At 43.1% G+C, this 23,147-nt stretch overlaps 1 protein-coding gene across 4 annotated transcripts in view; it reads left to right on the top strand.

Annotated features, from left to right (window-relative positions):
* The window catches only part of Gfrl (Glial cell line-derived neurotrophic family receptor-like), a 235,588-nt gene that overhangs the window by 83,902 nt on the left and 128,539 nt on the right, over positions 1-23,147 (top strand). For all 4 annotated transcript variants that reach the window (XM_026817634.1, XM_018032793.2, XM_018032792.2 and 1 more), the window contains exons 2-3: positions 990-1,112; positions 19,013-19,183. In XM_026817634.1, coding sequence (XP_026673435.1) covers positions 990-1,112; positions 19,013-19,183 — 294 coding nt within the window. The remainder of the gene's footprint in view (positions 1-989; positions 1,113-19,012; positions 19,184-23,147) is intronic.

Raw genomic sequence — 23,147 nt, 5'->3', positions numbered from 1 at the left:
TATCTGTTTAGTTTATTGGATTATTTTTATAATATATATTATATTTATTATATATAATATATTTATAATATAATGTATATTGTATTAGATTTTTCTACTGTGTAAGACTTTTTATTACATAAGATTGCAAGTTTGAAGTACTTTGTATCGAACCGAGTGTCATTAATTTTGAAATGTCTCCGTCGGGGTAGGAGAGATACGTGTCAGTGAAAAATGTGTCCGGAAGTGGCGATCCTTGGATCGGCCAAGCACGGAGGAGCGGTACCGTGGTAAAAGACTTGAATCCGATTCGCTATTCAAAAGATCCGTCCATCTTCCCGGTGAGATCGTCATCGATGCACACACACAGGCGCGCGCGGAGCCCTCGAACGGCGGAGGATGAGAGAGGAGAATATCCATCTATATGCACGTTGAGGACGACGCATTTTTTTATAGCTGTTTCCAACGGTAGCGAACGTTTCGTAATTAATTACAGCGGAGTACGCTCTTCTTTTATCGACTTCCGTTTCACGAGTGGCTCGTAAAAATTCGCGCACAGTTTTCCCATTTTCCTCCTCCTACTTTTCTACTTCCCACCGCTCTGCCTCTCAGCCACGATTGCCGCTTTTAAATTTCATCGTCGACCGACTGTTCCACAAACTCGTAATGATGTATCTAAGACGCGAATGAACGAGCATATCGTCATTTCACTTTCGCATCAAATAGTTGTTTCGAACTCACGAGTCACCGTTCGATTTAATTGATCTAAACGATGGTAAACTGCTCATTGCAGCGTGGATTATTCCTCTATCCCAAGCTGATACGCTTGTGTCCAGCAAACAATTCTACCCTAGGTAGGTTCATCGAATCTGACACTCGAATTGCTTACGTCGTTGCTCGGTTCGATAAATAAACGCGATCGTCCACGACCGAGTCGGTCAGATAGTGTTATTGCTATCCTTGGAGGACGATACACCAGCTAACCCTTGTCCCGACATTTCTGCTTTCAGGATCCGACATCAAAGTCCCGGTCTCCATACTGAACTGTCTTTACGCGCGACAACTGTGTTTCGAGGATCCATCCTGCAGCGCCATTCTGGAAATTATACCGAGGGTCTGCGGCCCGGAACTGGGTGAGTGCCAACAAACGAATCTTCCATTCTTTCAAATTCCTTTTAATGTACAAACATTCGCGGAAGTCGGAGGAGCAAATATTTTGATAAGCCGCGAATAATTCGAGTTCGCCTCTGTGCCGTCGGTTTTTCGTTAGCGTGGGAATCGATTCAGGTACCAGCCACGTAAGGGTAGTTCCGGTTGGAAAAAATCGCCCATACTTTCTGCACTGTTTTTCTCGATTTAAATAATTACTCTCGAGGGTGCGATCGGACCGCGGGTTACGGGCTCTGGCAAAGTCGAAGTCGAAGGATGCCAAGCAGTACAAAGTCCGCTTTTCCTCGACTCCGTGTAAGAAGAAACAAGAAAACGGACCGGGTCGAAAGGATATCGTCGAAGATCTCCACTTCTTCGTGTTGCTCCTTCCTCGGTTCTTATTCGCTTACCCGTGTCTCTCTCAGCGAATTTTTCTTATTCTCTTTGCTACATTCGTGATAACAATGTTATTCAGAAGCAGATTCAAATATGCATTAAATATGTTGATACATTGAGCGCAGCGTCTGCTGAGAAGCTTCTCAAAGCTTGATCACGAATTCTGTATTTGTTCTTAACACTAAGTTTACAGATATTTATATACGCGTCAGTTTGATGCGTTCCATAAAGACAGGTGTACCACATAGAGATCTCAAAAATCATAGCAGCAAAAAGGCATTGAAGAAAAAAAATTTCGGTATATATTTGGATAATATAAATGGATAATAGTTAGTACAAGTTCCTGTAATTTTCCTCATCATGAAATTATTATACAGCTTCGTAATACGAGCTCCGCCCTGCTAGCTCAAGCGGTAAGTTGACACCGGCCACTAGGTGGCTACCGCATTCGTCAGCCAATCGCGATTGCACTCGCAAGTGTTGACGCTAGGCGTGTAATTAAATACCGGTCTGCAAACCGATTTTGGGAGAGATCGTCCAGCACGGTTGAAACGTACCACGAGCTAAATTATCTAGTTGTAATTTCTGTATCTAGTTCAAAATGAAAACGACGAGGGTAATTTCTGAATGGGAGGCGAGACTCAGGGTGCGCATAATTTTTCCTTCACGGCTCACTTCCCCTCTTTTTCGACCGTATTTTGAGCCCCACTACTATTCCCCTCATGCGCCTTCGCTGACCATGCCTAGCATACCCCCATCAAGTACCAGACCCCACCATGGTCGCGTCGTCCCCACTTTTCGGCCGAGGGAAAAATTATGCGATGCCTGGGCGAGACTGCTGCATATTTGGACCAGATAATTTTACTTAATCCTATCACACAGCTTGAATGGATAATATGACCGTCGGAATCTGTCAAAATGACGCGCTTCGTAAACGTAGTACTTATTAAGTATGTAGAGTAAAATACCAGCATGTCAGTTTACGATTTTGGAAATGAACAATATCATTGATGATGATTTAAAATTAATTTGGTATACTGTTGGTGGTTGATAGAAGACTGGTAAATAGTTAAAAAATACTGGTTTCTGACTCGTGTCATTTCATATGTAAAAATCAATAAACGCATTACGGAAAGCTCTTTGGTAAGTTACTGCCGAGAGTGTATTCCCGCTGTATTAATAAATTTGATCCGATTAATGTCTTCGGGGTCGCCGGTGTCATCTTATTACGAATAGAGCGCGGATCGAATCTATATTCCCTCATATGGTTCATCGAGAGCCGATAATTGTGTACGGAACTGGATGTAATTTCGATAAAATCTCGACTGCGAGATTTTTACACATAAAACGACGCGAACGATCGAACTGTCTCTAGGGTGGTTTTACATTGATATCGCATTGTTCGTCAGCGGCGTCGCCCTAATTTCTCCTAGTTCGCTGTTCGAGATCGGATAATCCAATCAAAACCGCTTTGAATGTGACGCGTGCGACCGTTGATCAGTTGGCTCTTTGTGGAGAAACGAAATTTTTTTCCCTTGCAAACCGGCAGTTTTACGAGTCGCGGCAACGTAAATAACCGCGTTACCGAGTTTGCTCGAATATAATGAACCCTAGTGAAAATCGGGGGTAAATACGGGGGCCGTAACCGTCGGAGCTGTTGAAATTAAGATAAATAGAAAGGTAGCTCGGGTTACAGAGCTCGCTCTCCGACGTAATAATGGAATTAGATGGAATTAGTTTTACTTTAGCGAAAGTAACACGTAGGAAACGCCGTTAAAACGTGCTCTTTAGCATGCCCCTTCGGCAGGAACAAAATGGCAATTCATATTTAATTTACTGAGTAAACGATGCTCCCCGCGATACCGTCACGTTACCGGCCGCGTTGTGGCTGCGGCGACGAGCGAGAAGACTCTTATATAGATAGCGACAGATAGCAGATGCGAAGTGGATTAACCCGCGGGACTTCTCTCGTGGATCGGCTGTAATTAATAAAAATAAGCACAGGAAAAAGAGAGAGTGCCTCGCCAGACACGTCCCGTTGTATACGTATGTGTACCGTAACCTACCCTTCCATGTTTGCACGTTTCGCTGACAAAACGAAGGTAACGTTCGCCGACGAAATTGATCAGAGTATCGAGAAAAAAATCGAGCAATTTCCGCTGACGAAATCCTGGAGTTTCATCGAGATTGTTATTAGAGTGCGAGCTTTTGTCGTATTTCGGGAGTTAACAAAATTTTTTTTTATTTTGGAAAAGAAAGCACGTCAGACACGATGCAGAAATGAGAAGTTTGAACCGGAAGGAAAGAATCATATGATTAAATAGAACAACAGCAGGAGTAACAATTATAAAAATCGAGAGGAAGTACCCATGGCTTTCTACTTTTGGCGATTATTATCTCGAACAAAGGAGGCGGAATTATTAATTAACTTTCAGTCTTACTGCAACGGAGTATAAAGTCGATTAGTAGCGACCCGGTCAACTAGATTCACGAATAAGCAAATCGGACACAATGGTCCGTTTGTAGCGTAAGTAGTACGAGTGAACGATTGGTCAGCCGCGTCCGTTCAAAATACATCTTTATGAGATTCAGTGAAGTCGTTTAAGAGAATATGGAAATCTGTGAGTATTCAAACGCCATTTTGTTAAGATATCTTTGGAACGAATTGGAAATCGATGATACTCGAGTGGGTGACGTTGAAAATGTCAACGACCCAATCGGACTGGTGTGTATTATAAATTATCAATTTAGCGTTCACCGTGTCCCGATGAATGGTTCTCTTTCTCTCGCATTCATCAGATTATCGCGTTACAGATTTCGCGATAACAACGGTTAACCACGATTCATAGGTAATAGGGTGATAAAGCGCAGAGAAATGACTGTGTGTATCGTCGACGAGAACGGTGATCCAGGTAAGTTCGATACGTCAAAGCGGGAAAGGGATTCGATAGATAAAAAGGAAACGGGAACGGCGGTATAGACTTCGGGTAACCGTAACTACTCACGTAAATTCCTCGACTTGAAAATTCTGGGACTCTGATCATTTTCTGAATACCCTTGGGAAATTCGAGTGAAAGGGAACCAACCGGTATGTACATATAACGTGGCTCGTTTCTCGGCCCAGAGGGCTGTGTTTTTTCATTTCCCCGTTCTCTTCGATTGCCACTTTTTACCGATCTATTCTGTTCAGTTTTCTAAACTCGCGTTTCGCTGCAACTTACTCGCACGCAGATGTACGTATACGTCGATTCGCGTGTAAGTGTGAGCGTAATTAGAAAATGATTATTTATGCGCGAATGACCGGTTCCCACGGGGATCCAGATTATATTGTAAATTACGCTAAAATTACAATCCCCCGGTCGTGCAATATTCCAGCATTTATACTATTCGCGTGTTCATTGGCTCGTCGGATTCGCCGACGGACATTCATCGGGCTCATAATCATCCGTCCATAAACAGTGCGGCCTCTGGAACACGGAATCGGGATATCGATTCTCGGGGCTTTCCTGTTTCGCGCTCGGGTTCTGAGCCGAAATTTTGGCTGCGGACTGCGTCGAGGTAGGTCAACCGGAAGTAGTCGATACACTCGACGCGTTTCCGGTCATGCCGCTGTTGTCTCTAACGATTAGACCCTCCTAATATTCTATGGAGCAATTAAATTCACGCTAAATTAATATCGTATTTTCTAGTTTGAAATAGACTGGACAAGTGTCAGTATTTTTGCTTCGAATGGATGAGCGATCGTGTCTGTACATATGAACTGTTTGAATGATCTTATTGGAGGCCGTGGGTTGTAAGGTCAAAAACACGATATAAGTATACCAGAGGATATTTAACACTATTTTTACTGGTGTCAAAAGCCATCTTCTGAAACTCTTGCTCAAAATTATTATTATTAGTTAAAAAAAAAAGATGGTTCGAAGATCTCTTATCATAAGACATCTGCTTGCCAGAAGTGGTTTACCTCTGCCTATCTAGTATCTACAGCCCTACTAATGAAGTGTTTAAATCTTCAAAACTCGCAACATTCGAACACGTAATGTAACGCGATTTCGTGATCACGCTCGATAGACGAATTCTATACTTCGTATTCTTTTACGAAAAAATACATTTCATACGTAAATCATACCCTTTGATATTTCGTTATTAAATATTCTACTTCCTGGCATAAATTTTGATTAAATTTCACTTCCCAATTTTCGCCGAGGTTTGATTAAATTTCGCACGAAAATTTTTGTGTGGATATAATATAATACAGTATCGGGTAATATTGGCACGATGAAATGTGTCAGGAACGCGAGAGAAATTTATGCCATTGCTCCAGAGAACGGATGACGTCCGTACATCGGAATAGTACTGAGCCCGAGTGAGAGCATGTAAAAAAAATGTAGTATCAATCGGACAATGGGCCCAGTTTCATTGAATTCTCCGTAACCGGTAGAGACACGTTGGTATCTTCAAGTATCTACGGACGATTCCCCAGGTCGTTAGCGTCTCGTGAACAACCGTGGGTCGGAGGAAGCCCGCCGTAACCTTATCCGCAAACCCTTATTTCGCGCGCTGCTACTCCGTACGATGAATATCGTCGACGTCGTTCGCCGTAACGGACCTCCATTTCGCGGCGGCCTTATCGATGAAAATGATCTCCGGGAAAATCTTTCGAGATAGCGCGTCGCCGCCGCTGTCGCCCCGGCAGCGACGTTATTTCGTAAACTGGCTCTGAGCGTTGATCTCGCGTTTCAAGCTTATCCGCACCCTCGACAAACCAGCCCGATTGAATGTTTATACGATATCGCGTTCTCGTAGCTGCGATCGAACGATACGATCGGATCGTTTAATTGCGCGAGTGGAACACGGTGCGGCGGTCATTCCGATCTCTGTCTCGTTTCCCCCATCCCTTTGCGCGTACACGTCGTACATACATGCACGGTTTACTCGTTCCCATGTGCCGTTCAATTTTAATTTACGTAATTGATTCCCCGTTATACGTATACACGCTCGACTCGATTAATAAACGCTTTTACTTTAGTTGAAAATAACGGCGATTCGTTATGGCTACTCTGGGGCGGTAGCTGCCAGAAATAATACGAAATTTCAATGAAATGGTTGACGGTCGATATTCCTGTATCGCTCGTGGATTACGCCTTTCCATTTCGACAACATTAATTATCAGACTCAAGTCTTCCCCCGCGCAGTATCGCCACCGTCGCGTCGTTAATCGCGTATTTTCATGGTACGATCGTTCGTTTCTCTGTTCTGTGTCACAGCGAGTGCAAAGGTCCTGACGAATTAGTTCGGTCCACGCGTTCGCTTGTTCGAGAAGATTTTATTTCCATTTCTCCATCGGACGTGAAATTCTGTTACCACACCTTTTGAATTTCCCGAGAGCCGCACGCTCGACTTGACACACGACCAGTTAGAGACGGTTTGTTCACCGAAGGACCGGCCCAAATGGGAGAGAATTGTTAACCGTTGGTTAAAATCTGGCGAGTCATCAGAATTGCAGGTACTGCCATTATCCGAATTGAACAGAAGTATAGATTTATTTCGTACTTTTAGCTTATCGAGTTAAAGAACAAACTTGTCGATTATTCTGATTGGACCAAGTATTGCATGGAACACTAAAATGGATTAACCGACGCTTAAAATCTGGCGAGTCATCAGAACTGCAGATACTATCATTATCCGAATTAAATAGGGGAACAGATCTGTTTCGCACAAATTTTTTCAGCTTATCGAGTTAAAGAACAAACTCGTCGATTGTCCTGATTCGAACAGCTACTGCATCGAAGACTAAAATGGATTATCACGAGTCTCGCTCGGGTTATAATTGATAAGCCAGTTGCCGCTTGATAAAGTCTTTCTTTTGTGAAGACATTATTACGATGCAAATTGTTTGTGCTTGAAAAATTCATGATCGAGTTGCAGGTGGCAATTAATATTCATGCACGCTTCGTAAATCATCCAATCTGTAAGTTGTTATTTCAGATCCGGGAAGTGACGCACGTCAAAGTCAATTAGTTCTTCAACGAGTTGCTAAATGAAATTAGATAAATTGACAGACAATTATTAAGAATAAAATTAAGTTTTCCAATTCTAACACATACTGTGTGTGTGTGTGTGTGTGTGTGGGTGATAAAGGGTACAGATTTGTATGGAACATAGTTTTTTAGATACGTATATCAAGATTAATTTTTTTATGACCGCGAAACGGTGCGTATCGTATTTTAACATTTTATATAGGCGATGAAAGGATTCGATTATAAATTACTGTACGCGATTCATCGATTCGTTTTCACCGTGGCAACGTTTACTACCTACGCGCTCTCGCTCGACGGACGATTCACGGCGGTAGAAATTACCTGTCGGGGTGGCCAACTACGAACGAACGGACGAACTTGATTTACTTTCAGATTCAGATGTCAAGTCGTGGTTAAAAGGGACCCTTGTCCCGCGCGGCCGCTGAATCATACGTCGAGACAATGAATAACGGTGGAAACGAATATTAACCGAAGAGAAAAGGGGATATTCGAATTCGCTTTGGAATCGCGATCGTTTGAAATCTGCAAGGCAGAAGAAGCTCGCAAACGTTTATTTCGATTTATGAATCTCTCCTGACTTCCCTCATTCCCTTCTCTCTCTCTCTCTCTCACTCTCTCACTCTCTCACTCTCGTTCTCTCTGCCCCCTGTGTTCTGTGTATCGTTCTCTTTTCGATCCTCCGCTTCGTCGACCAAGTAAAACTCGACGCGGTAAAGGGGGATACCGTTCCGACGTTCAAATTAATTCTGATTTATCGCTGTATGTATGCTAATCCCAATGGTTTCGGGGCTCCCGCTGTATAGAATGCTATGAAAGGTACACGCGCCGGCCATTAAATCGATTCCGGCGAATATGTCAGTCGGACGTAACGATCCGGTGTCAATCTATAGAATACAAATTATTGGATTTCGCGAGATATCAATAACTCACCAAGCGCAATTCTTCGTACATTTTTTACAATACGCGACCGACGAGAATTTCGTACAGACCTCGGCTCGACGGAATCAACGTCAATGATTGTCATAATTAACAGGGAAACGGTAAATCGTCGGGTTATTTATGTACGGCGGCAAATACCGCGTGCAAATCGCGTCCGAGGTTGATGTTTCCCGGTCCATATTCGACGGTCTCGGTTAAAGGTTAAACCGGGCTCTCACGGATTTTCCTCCCTCGTCCCCGCGTCATTTGAAATAACCGTTTCGTTTGGTCAACAGTTGGCCGGGCGGATGATTGATCGCTTGAACTCCGGCCAAATCATCGATTACGCCCGAAGGGAATATAAACGAATTTACTTGACCGCTTAAATGCACTGGCGAATTAATCCCGTCGAAACAGAATGGAATACGCGAATGCCTTTCTTCTCAGATCCTTCAAGGCTTCTCCCTTGGTCGTCAGACTTTTCGTGCTCATCGAGAAATAATCGTTGTGCCCCTTTCGAGATTAACAGTTAGGAAGAGGCGACAGACGGATCCTTTGATTCCTTTCTGAATAATTCCTTTGATTAAGAGGTAGACTGTAGTCGCGACGCGCGGATGTTTGGCATGTCGCTTCGTTACGAACGCATAGCCTCGAGTTTCGGTAATCAGAGCTTGAACGATTGTAATCATCCCTTGGGACAAGGGCGGCAATTGATAGCAGAGAGGAATCCCGGATAAATTTTCCATTTAGAGCCGTCCTTCGTCTCGTGTTCCTTCGCGCGAATTCTGTTTCGTTCAAGGGTATGTTTGCCTGGAACAGAGAGACCGAACGTATCAAAGGAAAGGAAAATTGTACGGCTCGTAAGCGCGTACAACAATTGTACATCTTGTAAGCACGTTGAACTCCGCGAGTCCCGATACGCGATATCTACTAGATGCACAGAGGAATTCTGCGGATGAACGCGTTCCCAGCGTAAAACCAAGCACCGTGAATTTTACGTCGTCGCGCTTAAGTTTGCAACCAGATACCGGCTGGCTGGAAGACTTGTTTTGTTCGCGAGATCTCGGCGGGTTTTTTCGAAAATTTATCCTCCTCCGCTTCGAACGACAGAGGATCGAGGATGCTTCTCGTTCAGCTTAAAACAGCAGTGAAGGTATTTGCTAGCTTGTATTCGCTGGGAGAGTTTTTGCGGAGTTCCGCGCTGGAGTCATGAAGAACCCATTTTCATTTCGTTACCGTCAGAGGCTGCTACTCGAAGAATCTTTTTCACGACGTACCCGATGATCATTCGGTGCTCCTCTCGTAGAAGCCTGACGAGAGACACTGTACCGGTGCGGTACAACGTCGTTAGCCGGCAGGTTTACTGTAAAAATCCTCCGTAAACGCAATTCCGTTTTAAAGCACCGGGATTATCTCGTTAACAGCGTATCGATAAGAAGCTGCCTTAGAACCAGTTTAATTTCATCTCGGCCGTGTTCCTCGCTTTCACATGCTCTTCCTTTCCCGGAACTTCGAACAAGCGGTACTCCTCGAGGATCTTATAAAAAATTCAATGAAGAGACCGTCGAAGTTCGTGAACGCTCGATGATAACCGACGAAGTCACGAAAACGGTTGACTATCTTGTAGACAGCGCACGGCGGCGTAACGTATTATCCATGGATGTGGCATTGTTTAATTGCACGGTGTCGTATGGAGATTTACGCGCTTGATTACGCGGACGATCGCACACGATTTTGCAGCGATATAATCGGTGAGCACGATTACATTTATTGGGTTTAGCACGAGGCGTAGGGGCAATCAATTTGCTGCTTAAACGTTCATACGGTAAAATGATCCGGAATATACGAGCGAGCATACGAGCGGCAGCGGTGGCGGTCGCGGCCCTTCGTCCCTTGTTATGGCAACCGGTAGACGACCACCCTTCCGTTAAGCCCTCGATCGCCGCTGCCTCGCTCTGCCTCGTTCGTCCGTTCGTTTCTTCCTTCGCTCGTGGGGGACGTTCTGCCTCCGCCGCGCCATTGGTTATTACGCGCACGAACGAAAATCACTTTGCGAACAAACGCGGGGTGATACCCTCGCTTGATGCACGTACACGCGAGTGAGCTACACGACGCGCACCTTGTGCGTACACAGTCGCACGGAGGAATAACGAATTCGGTACGTCCGCTTCTACACGCGACAGACCGACGCCCAATTCTTTCTGTTCGTCTCGTTTATCCTGCAATTCGCTGAATACCCCCGCCTGGCTAACCCGTTATCACGAGGGGTTGGAAATCTTTTTTGGACACCGTTCCACCGTTTGACGACTGGAAACGGTTACACAAGTTTTATTGCCGGCTGTTGCGAAGTAGAAGCCGATTCGATTAAGCGAACGCGAGACTGAGGAACGCAAACTTTTCCGATTGGTTCTTTGGTTGCAAATCACGGACCAAGAGGACGTAGGTAGAGAACAAGCGGGCTGAGTCGTTTTTGTTCTCGGCTCCGACTTAAAAGCTTCTTTCGAATCTGCGCGGAGAGTTCTCTACGGGGAGGGGGACGAAACGGTTAATTATTTCGTCGAGAACGAACGAACTTCACGGGAGAACGGAGGGCATTATTTTCGCGAAGCTTTCGACACCGTTAGTCACTTTGGTTTCGTAGCTTTCCTAGTTGCGTGCGTATAGGATTCATGAAAGTCACAAGTCACAAAATATTAAAAAATGAGTCAGAGATTGTTACAATATGTACATGATAAAAGATATTTAGAATGTGTTAATCTTTGTTATCTGTTCTGTTACATCTGTTAAATAATATATAATCTGTTAGAATCACAAACAATAAAATCTTTTAAATATTTGATCTTGCATAAGAATCCGCAGTCTGTTAATAACATATCTGCGAACTTCATTCTATCTGTTAGCTTTTTTCCTTAGCTTGGTTCGTTAGCTCACTTCACAGCTAGCTTCCTCAGGTTTCTTCCTTAATTTGTACTTTTAGCTTGCTGTCATATTTTGTTCAGTTCTTATTCTTCGTTAACATGCTTCCTTACCTTGTACTCTTAGCTTGCTTCCCCGACTTGTTCCCTTTCTTTGCTTCTTTAACTTGCCTCTTTAGCTTGCTTCCTTATTTTTTACTGTTTACAGATGATTTAAAAATATTTCTCTCTATTACCCTAAAATTCGGACGTAGAATCTCTTTGCAAGCCTCTTTAATACTGTGAAACATCAAGTATATTGTTTCATCCATTTCTTTCTTATTCTCTTTTAAACACGTCTATGGTATATAATTTCTGAAGCCAGCGCCGTTCTCTGTTCGATTGAAAGAGACGCACTCGATTTGCCTCTTTTGTTTCGCAAAGAGAGATCGATTTGGGTTTATACAATTTGATTGATCGAAGAGAGTAGCGTATATACACGTCGGGATTGTCGCTGGGACGTGATTGAAAGCAATATAAAGAGGGTATCAGGAGAAGAGCAATTTCTCGGATAATAAACAATCTCCCGGAAATGTACCGAGTCAGAAAGAGAAGCTGGATAATAACTCAAAGTAGATGTACGGGACGGATGATAATAAGCGTTCGCGCCCGCAATCAAAGCTCCTCGGAGCGCGGAAATAGCGGTTGTGCCGCCATTAATAAGCGCGGAAAGTGTGCTGCCTCGTGGCGTCAAAAAAAGAGCCGATACGCCGGCGAAGAGTGGGTGAAAAGGTGACGGAGGCGGCGGCGGTGGAAGGATCCCATTGTTCGAAAATACAATGTACGTTGTTACGGCAAAGCGCCGCGCCGCGCCGCGCACGGTTCTCTCGAGCACAATGCCCGTGCCCAGGTCGAAGAAAGATAGCGACGGTAAAGGGAAAATTGTATGGTTGTGTGTACGGCCCCTCTGTGCCTGCGTGTGTCGGAGAGAAGAGCAGATAAAAAAGAAAAACAAGAATAGGTAAGGGCATTTGGGCACGCACATATTTTTTTGCCATCTGCATTTTACGCCATTCTCCTTTTGCCATCGGTAAATTATTTGATCGGTGGCGTTTGTTTTTTAACATTAAAAGTACCAAACCAGTCAAAATGACTGGTTTAGAACAGAGAAATATATAAAAAAACGCAGTGGGTAATTTTAGTGTTAATCAATACAGTCAGTTTTTCGATAATTAAATTCAAACGAAACACTGAACGAAGAGAGATCAACAAATTCATTAGTCATGAGTAATTCGATATTTAACTTGCTTTATGGTCCCTCTCGATTCTTTTGGAGCTTTTCAGTAGCTGGACCGTGGTAATCATAGAAACGACAGACACACGAGCTCGGCTGTAATTAGTAAAATGGGAGCTGGATTCAATCAATATTTCACTATAACTGTTTAACAAAGGTTCAGAGAATCGTGTTTTAGGCTTTTCTGTTTCCTCTATTGTTTAATTTGTTAAAGATTGACAGATCAGATGTGGCTTTCATGTAATATATTTCAGTAACACTGGAGATCGTGGTACAGTTATATGGGCTATCAATATATTATTTATACATATAGTTTCCATTCATTAATGTATTATTTATATCACTATGAATCCTGACCAATTTTTTTATTGTGTTGGTTTTTCCTATGGAGACAAGACCTGAAAATAATAATAAATCTACATCATATTTTCTTGAATGTTCGATTAACAAGTTTCATTAAATATTGACAGGTTTCCTATATTGGCCCAAAGATCTGTTGACCTTTGTCCCAAGCTGTAAATATGTTTGCGATCGACCGAAGTTGTTCAATTTTCATTTGGAATCGAGGTATAGTACATTACGTAATCGGAATATTATTGAAAGGAGACGGTAAAACGCGATTCGTTTTATTGATAGTGGGACGATTAAAAGAGTATCGATAAACTCGACAACTACAATTACAGATACGTACTCATACGGAAACCGGATTCTCCTCAATATAATTACTTCTTTCTATTCATTTCTTTTTTCCGGACACCGCGATTTGCGATTCTAATATTTACCTTACGTCTGCCGGGACGTGATAAAAATATCATGGCTTTAATTGAAGTTCAATCTACTAGGTTTTTAACAAACCTCAAGTAAAATTAAATGATAGGCAAACGGCATAATACGCAAAAATATGTCCACGATCAATATAACAGCGAATGCCACTACTTTGTTGCTCGTGCGTATACAGTATTATAACGTTAGATGTAAGGACCTTCTTTGGCAGGAAATAATGGAAACTGGAAAGTGAAAAAGAGATGAAAATATTACTTTTCGGATGGACGTAACAAGTATAGAATTATTTACGGATTGAATACGAAATTGAGCTATAGCGTTCAAATCTCCAGCCACTGTGAACCGTATGCAACATTTCCGCGGTACGGAAACGAGAACCTCGTGGAAATGTTGCTTACCGTGATCTCGATATAATAGGGTCGTTACCTGCAGTAAAAAAAACATTTTCGTGCAAATTAGAGTCGTTACTAAATTAAAACCCAGCTGTTTTAACAAAATTTTCCCAGAACTGTATCTTCCTGAAGCTTGCTCTTCGCTAATGATAATAAAAATCATGGTAAGACCTAAGTATTTTTATTCGGAAACAAAAGCATGTAACTGGACTAATACTTCATGATTATATTGGATTGCACAAGACCAAAGAGTGGAATAAGTACAGCGATTCTAACAATAAGTTACATTTAAGTAAACTTTATTTCTATACCGATAGAAGCTTACAAACCGCAGAAAGTTTTCTGATTCTGGTTCAATTTCGGATGTATAAGGAAAACTCGGGGATACCGGGAAAGTGAAGAAGTGTAAGAAAATTAGAAAATAGAGAAAGTTTAATGGGGACAACTACATCCCATCGATGCAGGCTTCTTAAGGATAAAACAGCTCGAGGAACCATAAAACAGTGTGAAGTAACACTAAAGATGGGAGTTCCTAGGACTAAAATGTTTTATCTGAGAGCCACTCTCTCTGCAGTCGTCCTAGCGACAACGTCGAATAAAACAAAGTATCTTGTCTTGATTCTTTAACGCCCATATTCATACTTAATTCTCGCACCAATTCTTACTTTGGTTATCAACCAAAATTTAATTTTACAGGAGTGGGAATGGTCATGAGTAGATTGCGGAATTTTATACAAAATAAAATATTTCTGATACCAGATTAAAAAATGTGTTTCAAATAACAGTTTCAGTTATCACTTAAAAATGAATCTGGTCCAATGTGGACTCTGTTTTTGATATGTTCTATATTCTCATACATTGCGTGCAGTTTTGTTATAAATGCATAAAATTCGCAATCTAGTTACAAATAAAAACTGAAGAAGGTCAAAGACTGATCTGACTAAAGGGATAAAATTGTGGGTTGAAGAAGGGACATTCAAATCCATGGCTAACATGTAAAATCGTGATACAATCTTATTTTACACGATTCAACGTTACTACTCTTGAATTAAACATCAGATAAACGAAAATAACTTGAAATTAACGCGGCATTCAATATACAACGTGGACACGTACGTCATAACAGATAAGACGAGATAGAAATCTTTCGGTCTGTCGAACAGATCGGTTTAGAGTTTAGAACGAATACACGTTGGTATGAATCGTTAGCCATCTGTGGTATCGACAAACCTTTCTCGCATTCACTTTTGAATGAATTACGAAAGGGAGGAAAAGGTGTTCCGCGCGGTGACCGCTATCCAAATTTCGGTGGCACTCGATGAAAGGGGAGAATAGGGTACGAAAGATAGGTTTGAATACCGGGGCCCGGGCACATCATTCGTGCTTTCCATAGAGAAATGTGTTTCGGCCGGCGCGCCACGGCGGTTAGCTCGGTCGGCGTTAGGTATGTGGCTCACAGAATGCAGATGGCTGCCGTACAATTGTGTAAACGTATGTACGTACGTATGATCGCGTATCCTTCTACCTCTCTTCGTCCCTCGCTTTCACCGTTGACCACCGGACCCGCTATCTACCAGTAACCATGCACAGCCCTCTGGCTCTCCCTTTCTCTCTCTCTCTCTCTCTGTCTCTCGTGGCGTATGGTGTATAATACATGCGGCACGAAAGCATGAAACGGGACAGAAATCGAACCGGTATCAACGGCGGTACAGTTGAAACTGCAGCTGCCAGATCCCGGCTTTCGCAGAACACCGTGTATAGCTGTGGATACAGCGCGTTATATTGTGACGGCTCTACTCGACTTCTACTTCTACCCGACCTCTTGCTATTGAATAATGCGCTACGAATTTTACAACGAAACCCGTTGTCCCTTTCGCCGTCGATCCCTTTTATACCAACGCGGCGCGATCGATCTTCCGAGCGCGTCGATACGAGCGACAGATTCGCGTACCTTTATTTATTCGTGTACACGTTTTTTTAGTTTGCTCCGGGTTTTACGAATGCTCGCAGTTTTCGAACGGGGTATCGTTTCTTCGTATCGGATTTCGGAATTGATTTTATTTTCATCGAGGTAATCCTACCCCAAAACGGAATCGCATTGTTCTCTTTTTTCCCTGAAGAGCAGAAGTAAAATTGATTCCTTTGTACCGTAACGCTTGGGCGTACGTCCGGTAGGAACGGAGGAATCTGGATCAGCCCCCGTGTGCTTTGATGGTAATTGCCAGGGCGACGATTTTAAGAGTTGAAATATTTCCTTGTTAAAGCAGTTTCAACTTCGCCGCTCCCTAAACCCCACCCGCCCCCGCCTCTTCCCTCGTTTCTCGGTCCTGGGATTCTCTCGTACGCAGATTAATTAGTACAGCGTCGTTCGGAGAAAGAATGGGAACGAGAAGGCGCCTTAATTACTATTCCAAGACACCGTAAGTTTCGTAATAACCGAGCAGCAACGGGCTGCGGCACGCCGGGGTTTGGGGCCGGGATAAGTAATGAATCCAGATCTCGTCCCCGGCGGCGAGTGTCGGATTGAAAAATGACATCCGAAAGTGGAAGTTTCAACTGCGCGTTTGCCGACAGAATATTAGCGCGCCTCGGTCGGCCAATAATCTCGATTTACCCCCGATAACAAATCGTGTTCGTGTTACAAGGCGACGAAGGGTTGGACGATGATAGTTCCACCCTGCTGTAGCTATAGCTGCATAGAGCGACGAAAAGTTGCCGAACGTGGCGTAATGTTACTAAACGACTTGTACATATATGAGTAACAGTTTCCATTCCAATATATCAACCCAGAATGGCAATTAGCAATTTTGCAATATTTTTCTACGAAATTAAAATTATTTACTCTCATATTGAAAGTAAGTTTTTTATTCGAAAATTTCACAGAGTTGTGCATTAGAGAAATGTCATATTTAAATTGAAGTTTATAATCAGCTTCTACGGTGAGCGATGCTAATATAGCCTAAAAATAATTGTGGAATATATTTTTGACTGAATTGGTGCTACTTTTCCTATACGGATTCCAATTTGGTTATTTCATTAATAAAATTACGTTGTATTGAATTAATCACTGTTGAGGCGAAAAGGATCAAATTCCTCCTCGTAAAAATGACTTAATTCTTTCAACGCCAGACCTTAAAAATTGACTCGACGACTCCGATCAGCGATGACACTACCTTCGCACGATCCGCGCAATTTTTTCCGCGAAGTTGGAGGAGATGAAAATGTCGAAGCTTTCGCGAGCCAATAGAAATGACATTAACCGTCACGGTAGCGTCGCGTCGTCGTCGTCGCGATCTAATTTCGACTTTCCGTCGACGAGGAAATATGAGTAGCTGAGAAGCATGGCACGGCACAGAAATAGAAAGCATCAATGTCTGCGAGGGGCAGAAAAATGGATATACGTATACGACCGTCCAAGTTCGGGCGGAGTACAAAGCGAAGAGTACAATTCCTCGCCGGAGTCGGAGGTTAATGTTTCATTTAAGATAGACACCAGTCGACTACCCGTTCGCCGTCTTTCCACCGTATTCCTGAAAAAAAGAGGTGATACCCGGTGTTCCGGAAGTCTGGATCCTCGATTGAATTCTCGGTCGGCTGGGTAAGAGCTAGGAATCGGTTTGCGACACGACTCGTAAGTGCATCATCACTTTTCTCCAGCGAGAAATTAATTTTTTCACTGTTGAGAGAGAGAGAGAGACAGAGAAAAAGAAACGAGAATATGTCAAGGTGTCTAATGGAGCGCGCTTATAAATCTTAGAACCCATCGTACAATGAAATAAACTAAATAAGACTCCTAGTCTTCCAGTGCATTTTATTTCAAATTTCAACCCGTTGGTATTACAGATTGTGTTTTAAATTTTGTATTCAATTGCTTCTACTTTAATAGATAAAAAATTTGTGACATTTTAATCAGTAGATAACGATAACATTGAATTCCTAAGATAGAAGATTTAAGAACAGAAATGCAGAACTTTATAGTCGTGGAGCAATTCTGTAATTAAACGTCCGCAGTCTTTTCTTCGTCGAATGTTTGCACGAGCATAAAGATTTTCTGTATAACAATGACGGTGACAGTTAGTGGATTTTGTGGTCGTGGCGACGAGTAAGAAGTGGCGGTCACACTTGCCTCGCCTTAGAGAATGTTCAGCCGGTGTGTTGGCGAAACGATCGAGGCACCGCGAGCGTTATCGTCGGTTTCCCAATTGTACGAGTCTTCCCATTGCTCCCCGTGGTGTAACGCGAGCTTTGCCATTTCTGCGCGATAATCTCCCTGTCGAGGTTACCGGCGTTTCCTTCGTTACACAGAATTTCTCCATGGCATTTCGTGTTGGCTGCAAGCGTTACGTTCACTAGTATCACAGCAATTATTTACAACTGCAAGCCAGCGTGCGTATGTACATACATATTGCGGTACGAGTCGGTATGAATACGATGCGTGTATATGCGGTGCTTAGATTATGGCTTGATCATTCCATCCTTTTCAAGAGAGATCGACAGGCACAGCGACGAAAAGGCACGTGAAATATTTAGTCTCGATTGAATTGAGGGAAAGCAGAATAAAATATAGATTAACAGTAGAACTACCGGCGATTGACATATATCTTTTATGAGTGAAAATTGAATAATAAACTGATAATGATAACAATAATAATTTAATAACAATAATCTTCAAAATAATTACGCTTTTAATCTACGATTCGTGAGGGTCAAAATGACTCATCTCGGTATATGAAGATATACTGCATAAAATCTTACATCAAAGAGACAAAAAAAAAGAAAACTGTATTAGAAAATTACTTATTTGCATATTTTAGGAAAAGTCATATAAAATTTTAGAAAAAAAATGTACTGAAGATGAATAACGATTATAAGAAATATCAAACAAGTCATTTTGAGCCCCTTGGTAGATTTAGTGGCAATAAAAGTAGATTTGGATATGAAATATAGAAGTGGTTTATTTTTTAACGGAATTTTACTTTTGCTCTTCGTTTGATCTGTGTACGTGACTTGAGCGAAATGGAGTCGCAGATACATGTAACGTCAGAGAAACGGGGAAACATTTTCTAAATTTATTCGCTTACGCTTATACGGGAAGAAGACGGTAGTTGTCATCGCGGTAATGGCCACTTCCTCTTCCGCTTAATAATAGTAATTTAACTGTTCCAGTGGCTTGTTCGACGGTGACAGTGACAAAGTGTCAAGCGGCGCTGCACACTCTACAAGCTTTCCCTTTCTTCCGGCCCATGTGCCTCTGTAAAGAGCCGCACGTAGATCCGGATTGCAACAGTTTCCAGAACTTCCTCTTCGACCACCCCTGCATCTACGTCTCGAAGAAAGGTGAGCTCCAACTTACGATTATATCTTGGAATGTTCATGGGGTGTGACATTAAACCGAGTTTGGTTTCGTAGTAACAATTTATTCACTAAATAATGTTACTGTGAAATACTAATATCTGGCAAATGTCGACCTACACCGTGTAGTGATGAGTCACGATAATTCGCCGGACCATAGTACGCTCATACTACTTAAGGCATCACCACTTCAGGGCCGTGTCGACACATTCGACCATGCTTGGCGTAAAGAATTTATCGGTCGCATAGTATTCATATAAATGTTTGAGAGACGAAAAAATCCATTAAGATCAATCTGTCCAACGAGAAAGAGTGTTTGCGATTTCGTTTCACGTGTTAACCCTCGAACGTGAGCGTTTAATCGCCAGAGGCGAACTTCGTGGCGGATTTCGCCGTTGATATTCTTCTCGGCGCGACAGTGATCGGTCTTGATCTCTCTCGAGCGGTCGAAACTTTTAACGAGTCGTGAACGGCACGACATTTCCAATAATCCGTCCGTCCTCCACACTCGTTCCTTGCTCGACCGACTGACTCCCAACGCGAGCACGCACTCGAACACAATGAACCCGCGAGCGATAAAAGGTCCTCGAAGAATTGAACTCGCTCGTCTTTTATCTCGTTCTTGGAATGTTTGCCGTTCGTATTCCGCGGGATTCTTCCTCGTAAGAAGATTACCCGAACGCCGGCTCTGGAATATCGTTCAATTCGATACACGTCGACGTGTGAATCCCTGTTTAACCACATCGCGCAAAACGGATTCTTTTACAGCGGATCGGAAACATCACTGTTTTTTATTGCACATTTCACGTGTCACTCTGGCCGCTTGCAACTAAATTAGCTTCCGCTCTCGGCTTCCTATTCGCGTTGGTCATTCAATTTGTTATTATTGGAATATGAGGTTTATTCAATAAATGTTCAATTCAATTTTATATAATACTATTTTATTATATGACTCGGCAGGATGTCTTAATATCTCGACACTCTGGACGAGACTAACTGAAAAGAAAATGCACTGTTTAGAGTTAGAAGAAACATTCCGTTATTTTTGCTTATTCTTAAATAATAATAAATCAACAGTTATTTTTAATTCGTTACTCGCAGCTGTTAAATTGTTTAAAACATTTAATGCGAAAAAGCTTATCTATTTTACTAATCGAGAAAAAATTACCAACGAAACGGTTTGTCTTTGTAACCTGATTTTACGTTCACGTTTATTTAGTGAGAGTACATATTTGTTTTCGTAAATAAAAGCTCGCAGAAATGAAAATGCGAATTAGAACGGCGTAGACGTTGCGCTCGTATCAGTGGAGAGAACGTAGAACCGATTTCCTCTGTTCGCGATATTTTCGCGGTTCATTGGAAGTTTCAAAGGCTTCCGTAAGTTGGTAAGTATGTACCGACAATGCGGTGCTTCTCATTGGAGCCTGAGACTGACGTTGACTCAGGGGGTGAGGAGGGAAAACGCGCTGATCTTTGCGCGTTTTAACGATAGGAAACGGAAAGGCGCGTATCTTTACCAGGCCTCCTGCCTCCGTCTTCTCGCCCCTCCACCTCCCGCCTATTCCCGTCGTTCGGTCTTTCTTTTCTTTCGTTTCATTTTTTCGAAGCACGAGAGTGAATTTAATCTCATTAAGTGGCGAAGCTTCCTGGTTTTTCGCTCCGCGGCTGCGGCGCGCGGAGAGCTTTCATTATCCGCGTTGCCCTCCTCCGTATGACTGGTTTCGGCTTTCAGCCGGCCGTGCTCCGGCTTATACACCGGCACCGGGATAAATGTAATTAAGCTCCTAGCCAAACTCTTCTAATTGCTCGGCTCATTACCTCCGAATTATTCTTTTCCCTTCGGTCCTCGCGCCTCCTGCGATCGTCGATGTTCAAATCTATTTTCGGTCCCGGGGATCGAACAGATGTCCTCCGAGGCATGATCTCCGTACCCGTACAATTACGTCGTCTCTTAACTTTTTCCCAAATTTCGTAATTATTCCTCGGCTCAAAGATTACGAGCAAAGCGGCGTCTGGAAACGGTGAGGTTAATTTATTTGCCTCCTTAATTGCTTCCTCCCAGCGACATTTGTTCCCACCCGAAATGAAAATTTTAATCTTCTGTGAAACAACGACCCTCGATCTCTGACCCAGTTCTCTCAATACGTTCTCGTGAGAAATTAGGGTCGGTATCGGCTCTATCCTTGACGCGATTGTTCGATTTATCAATACGATATAAAAGCGTTTTGCCTAATATATCATTGTCAGATCGACCGATAATATCGGTGGTCGGACGGTGACACAAAAGTGGATCAACCGAGCTGTTCGTCAATATTTGTTGTATCAATCGATTTACGAGAATTTCATAAATAATATACAGCGAAGGCGAAGTTTTCGGACTTAATGGGGACGGAGCGCGTGGTCGATAGTCTGCTCGTGACACTTCTGACAGTGTTAATGGCGAGAGAATTATCTGTAAGATTGCCAGAGACAGGTGAGCGTAGCGGGATTCGGAAAGGAGAGGAAAATTTGATCGAGGGTGCCGCGGAGGGCGGGCCGCTTCCTTTAGGGGGTGAAAAGAAGGGTTCGTTTGGTCGTTCAGTTGCGGCTCTCTTCGGAGAAACAAAAGGGGATCGCGATATCTTTGACTGCGGCTCCTTACATAAGCCTCCGCCGCCATTGCGGCTTCGCCTACGATCTCCATTGTTCACTTTCCCGAGGGTTCACTTGTCCGGGCCGTCGAGTCTTTTGAGCATTTTCGAACGATTCCACGGATAATTCCCAATGCGCTTCTTTCCGCCAGCGCCGACCCCTCTTCCGCTCTCGCTTTCGCGGTCTCTTTTTATCACCTCGTGCCCTCTCCCGTCGTTTCTCGTTGTTCCTCCGCGCTGTTTCTCTCCCTCGCTCTTACCGAAAAGAATGCCTATCGATTCCGCGAAGGAAACTCTTTTTCATCCGGTTCCCACTCCCCGTCCGTCTACCCTTTCATCCCCCATTATCCCTGGTCCATCGAACCTTTTGTTTATATATTTTACGCGCACATTTCTGCCGATGGCCTTTCTTTCGATTTAATTTATGAAATATAGAATATAAAGGCTACGACGCGACGCTTTTGCTCTTATTTCGTCACCTTTTCTCTTCCGGCCGCCCGTCCCCCTACCATTCTCTCGCTCTCTAAATTAATTAATCTCGCCGCTTAATTGTGATTGTTTTTATTATCAAGGGGCTCGCGGGCCGGGTGCGTGGGAACAGGGGCGGGGCGGCCTTTGAAATTATTCACGGGAAATTTCCCGATTCCTCTTTCCTTTACCCGTGGAAAATCTCTCCGCGCCTCTTAACACACCAGATCCCCGTTGCTCTTTTCTTCCTTTGATAAGAGGATACCTTTATTATTTTCTGGTCCTCCTCTTTTTTCTCGGCCGCGCCTCGGCGTCAGACTCGGCGACGTCTTATTGTTTTATTTCCTATTCGGTCTCTCGCAGACACGTCTTTTCATTATATTTGTAAGTATGCCCGCGAGCATTGGCCGTGCCCCGGCGAGACAGCTAATTACTTCCCCGCGTTCCCACTACCGACATACGTGAATTTTCCACTTATTACTAACGAACGATTTCTTTCTCTAATCCAAACACGTTTCGTAATGAAGTATACTCCGTTAAACTTCGTATCCGGGAAATCTCCTTTTCCAGCCAATTTTTATACGGATTTTATTTTGTTGGATGACTAAAATGTTTTTCTCCTAGTTATCTCCAGTTTTAAGAAGCGTATTGTAAAGATTAGTCACTAAGGTCGAAATCCACCCTGAGTCACAGGGTTAGAAGTGACCCTCCCCTTCCTATAGCTAGGATATATATATACATCCGCCGAATCCTAAGACAGCAGATTCAGCCTGGACTCGATACTAACCGCATTTGTACTGAATTCCTCTACGTTGTGCAGTATTTTGGAAATATAGTGTTACACTCAACCG

Source organism: Ceratina calcarata, unplaced genomic scaffold, assembly GCF_001652005.2.
Source record: "Ceratina calcarata isolate Rehan_Ccalc_2016 unplaced genomic scaffold, ASM165200v1 scaffold59, whole genome shotgun sequence".
In the NCBI taxonomy this organism is placed as follows: domain Eukaryota; kingdom Metazoa; phylum Arthropoda; class Insecta; order Hymenoptera; family Apidae; genus Ceratina; species Ceratina calcarata.
This window is presented reverse-complemented; position numbering and strand designations above follow the sequence as displayed.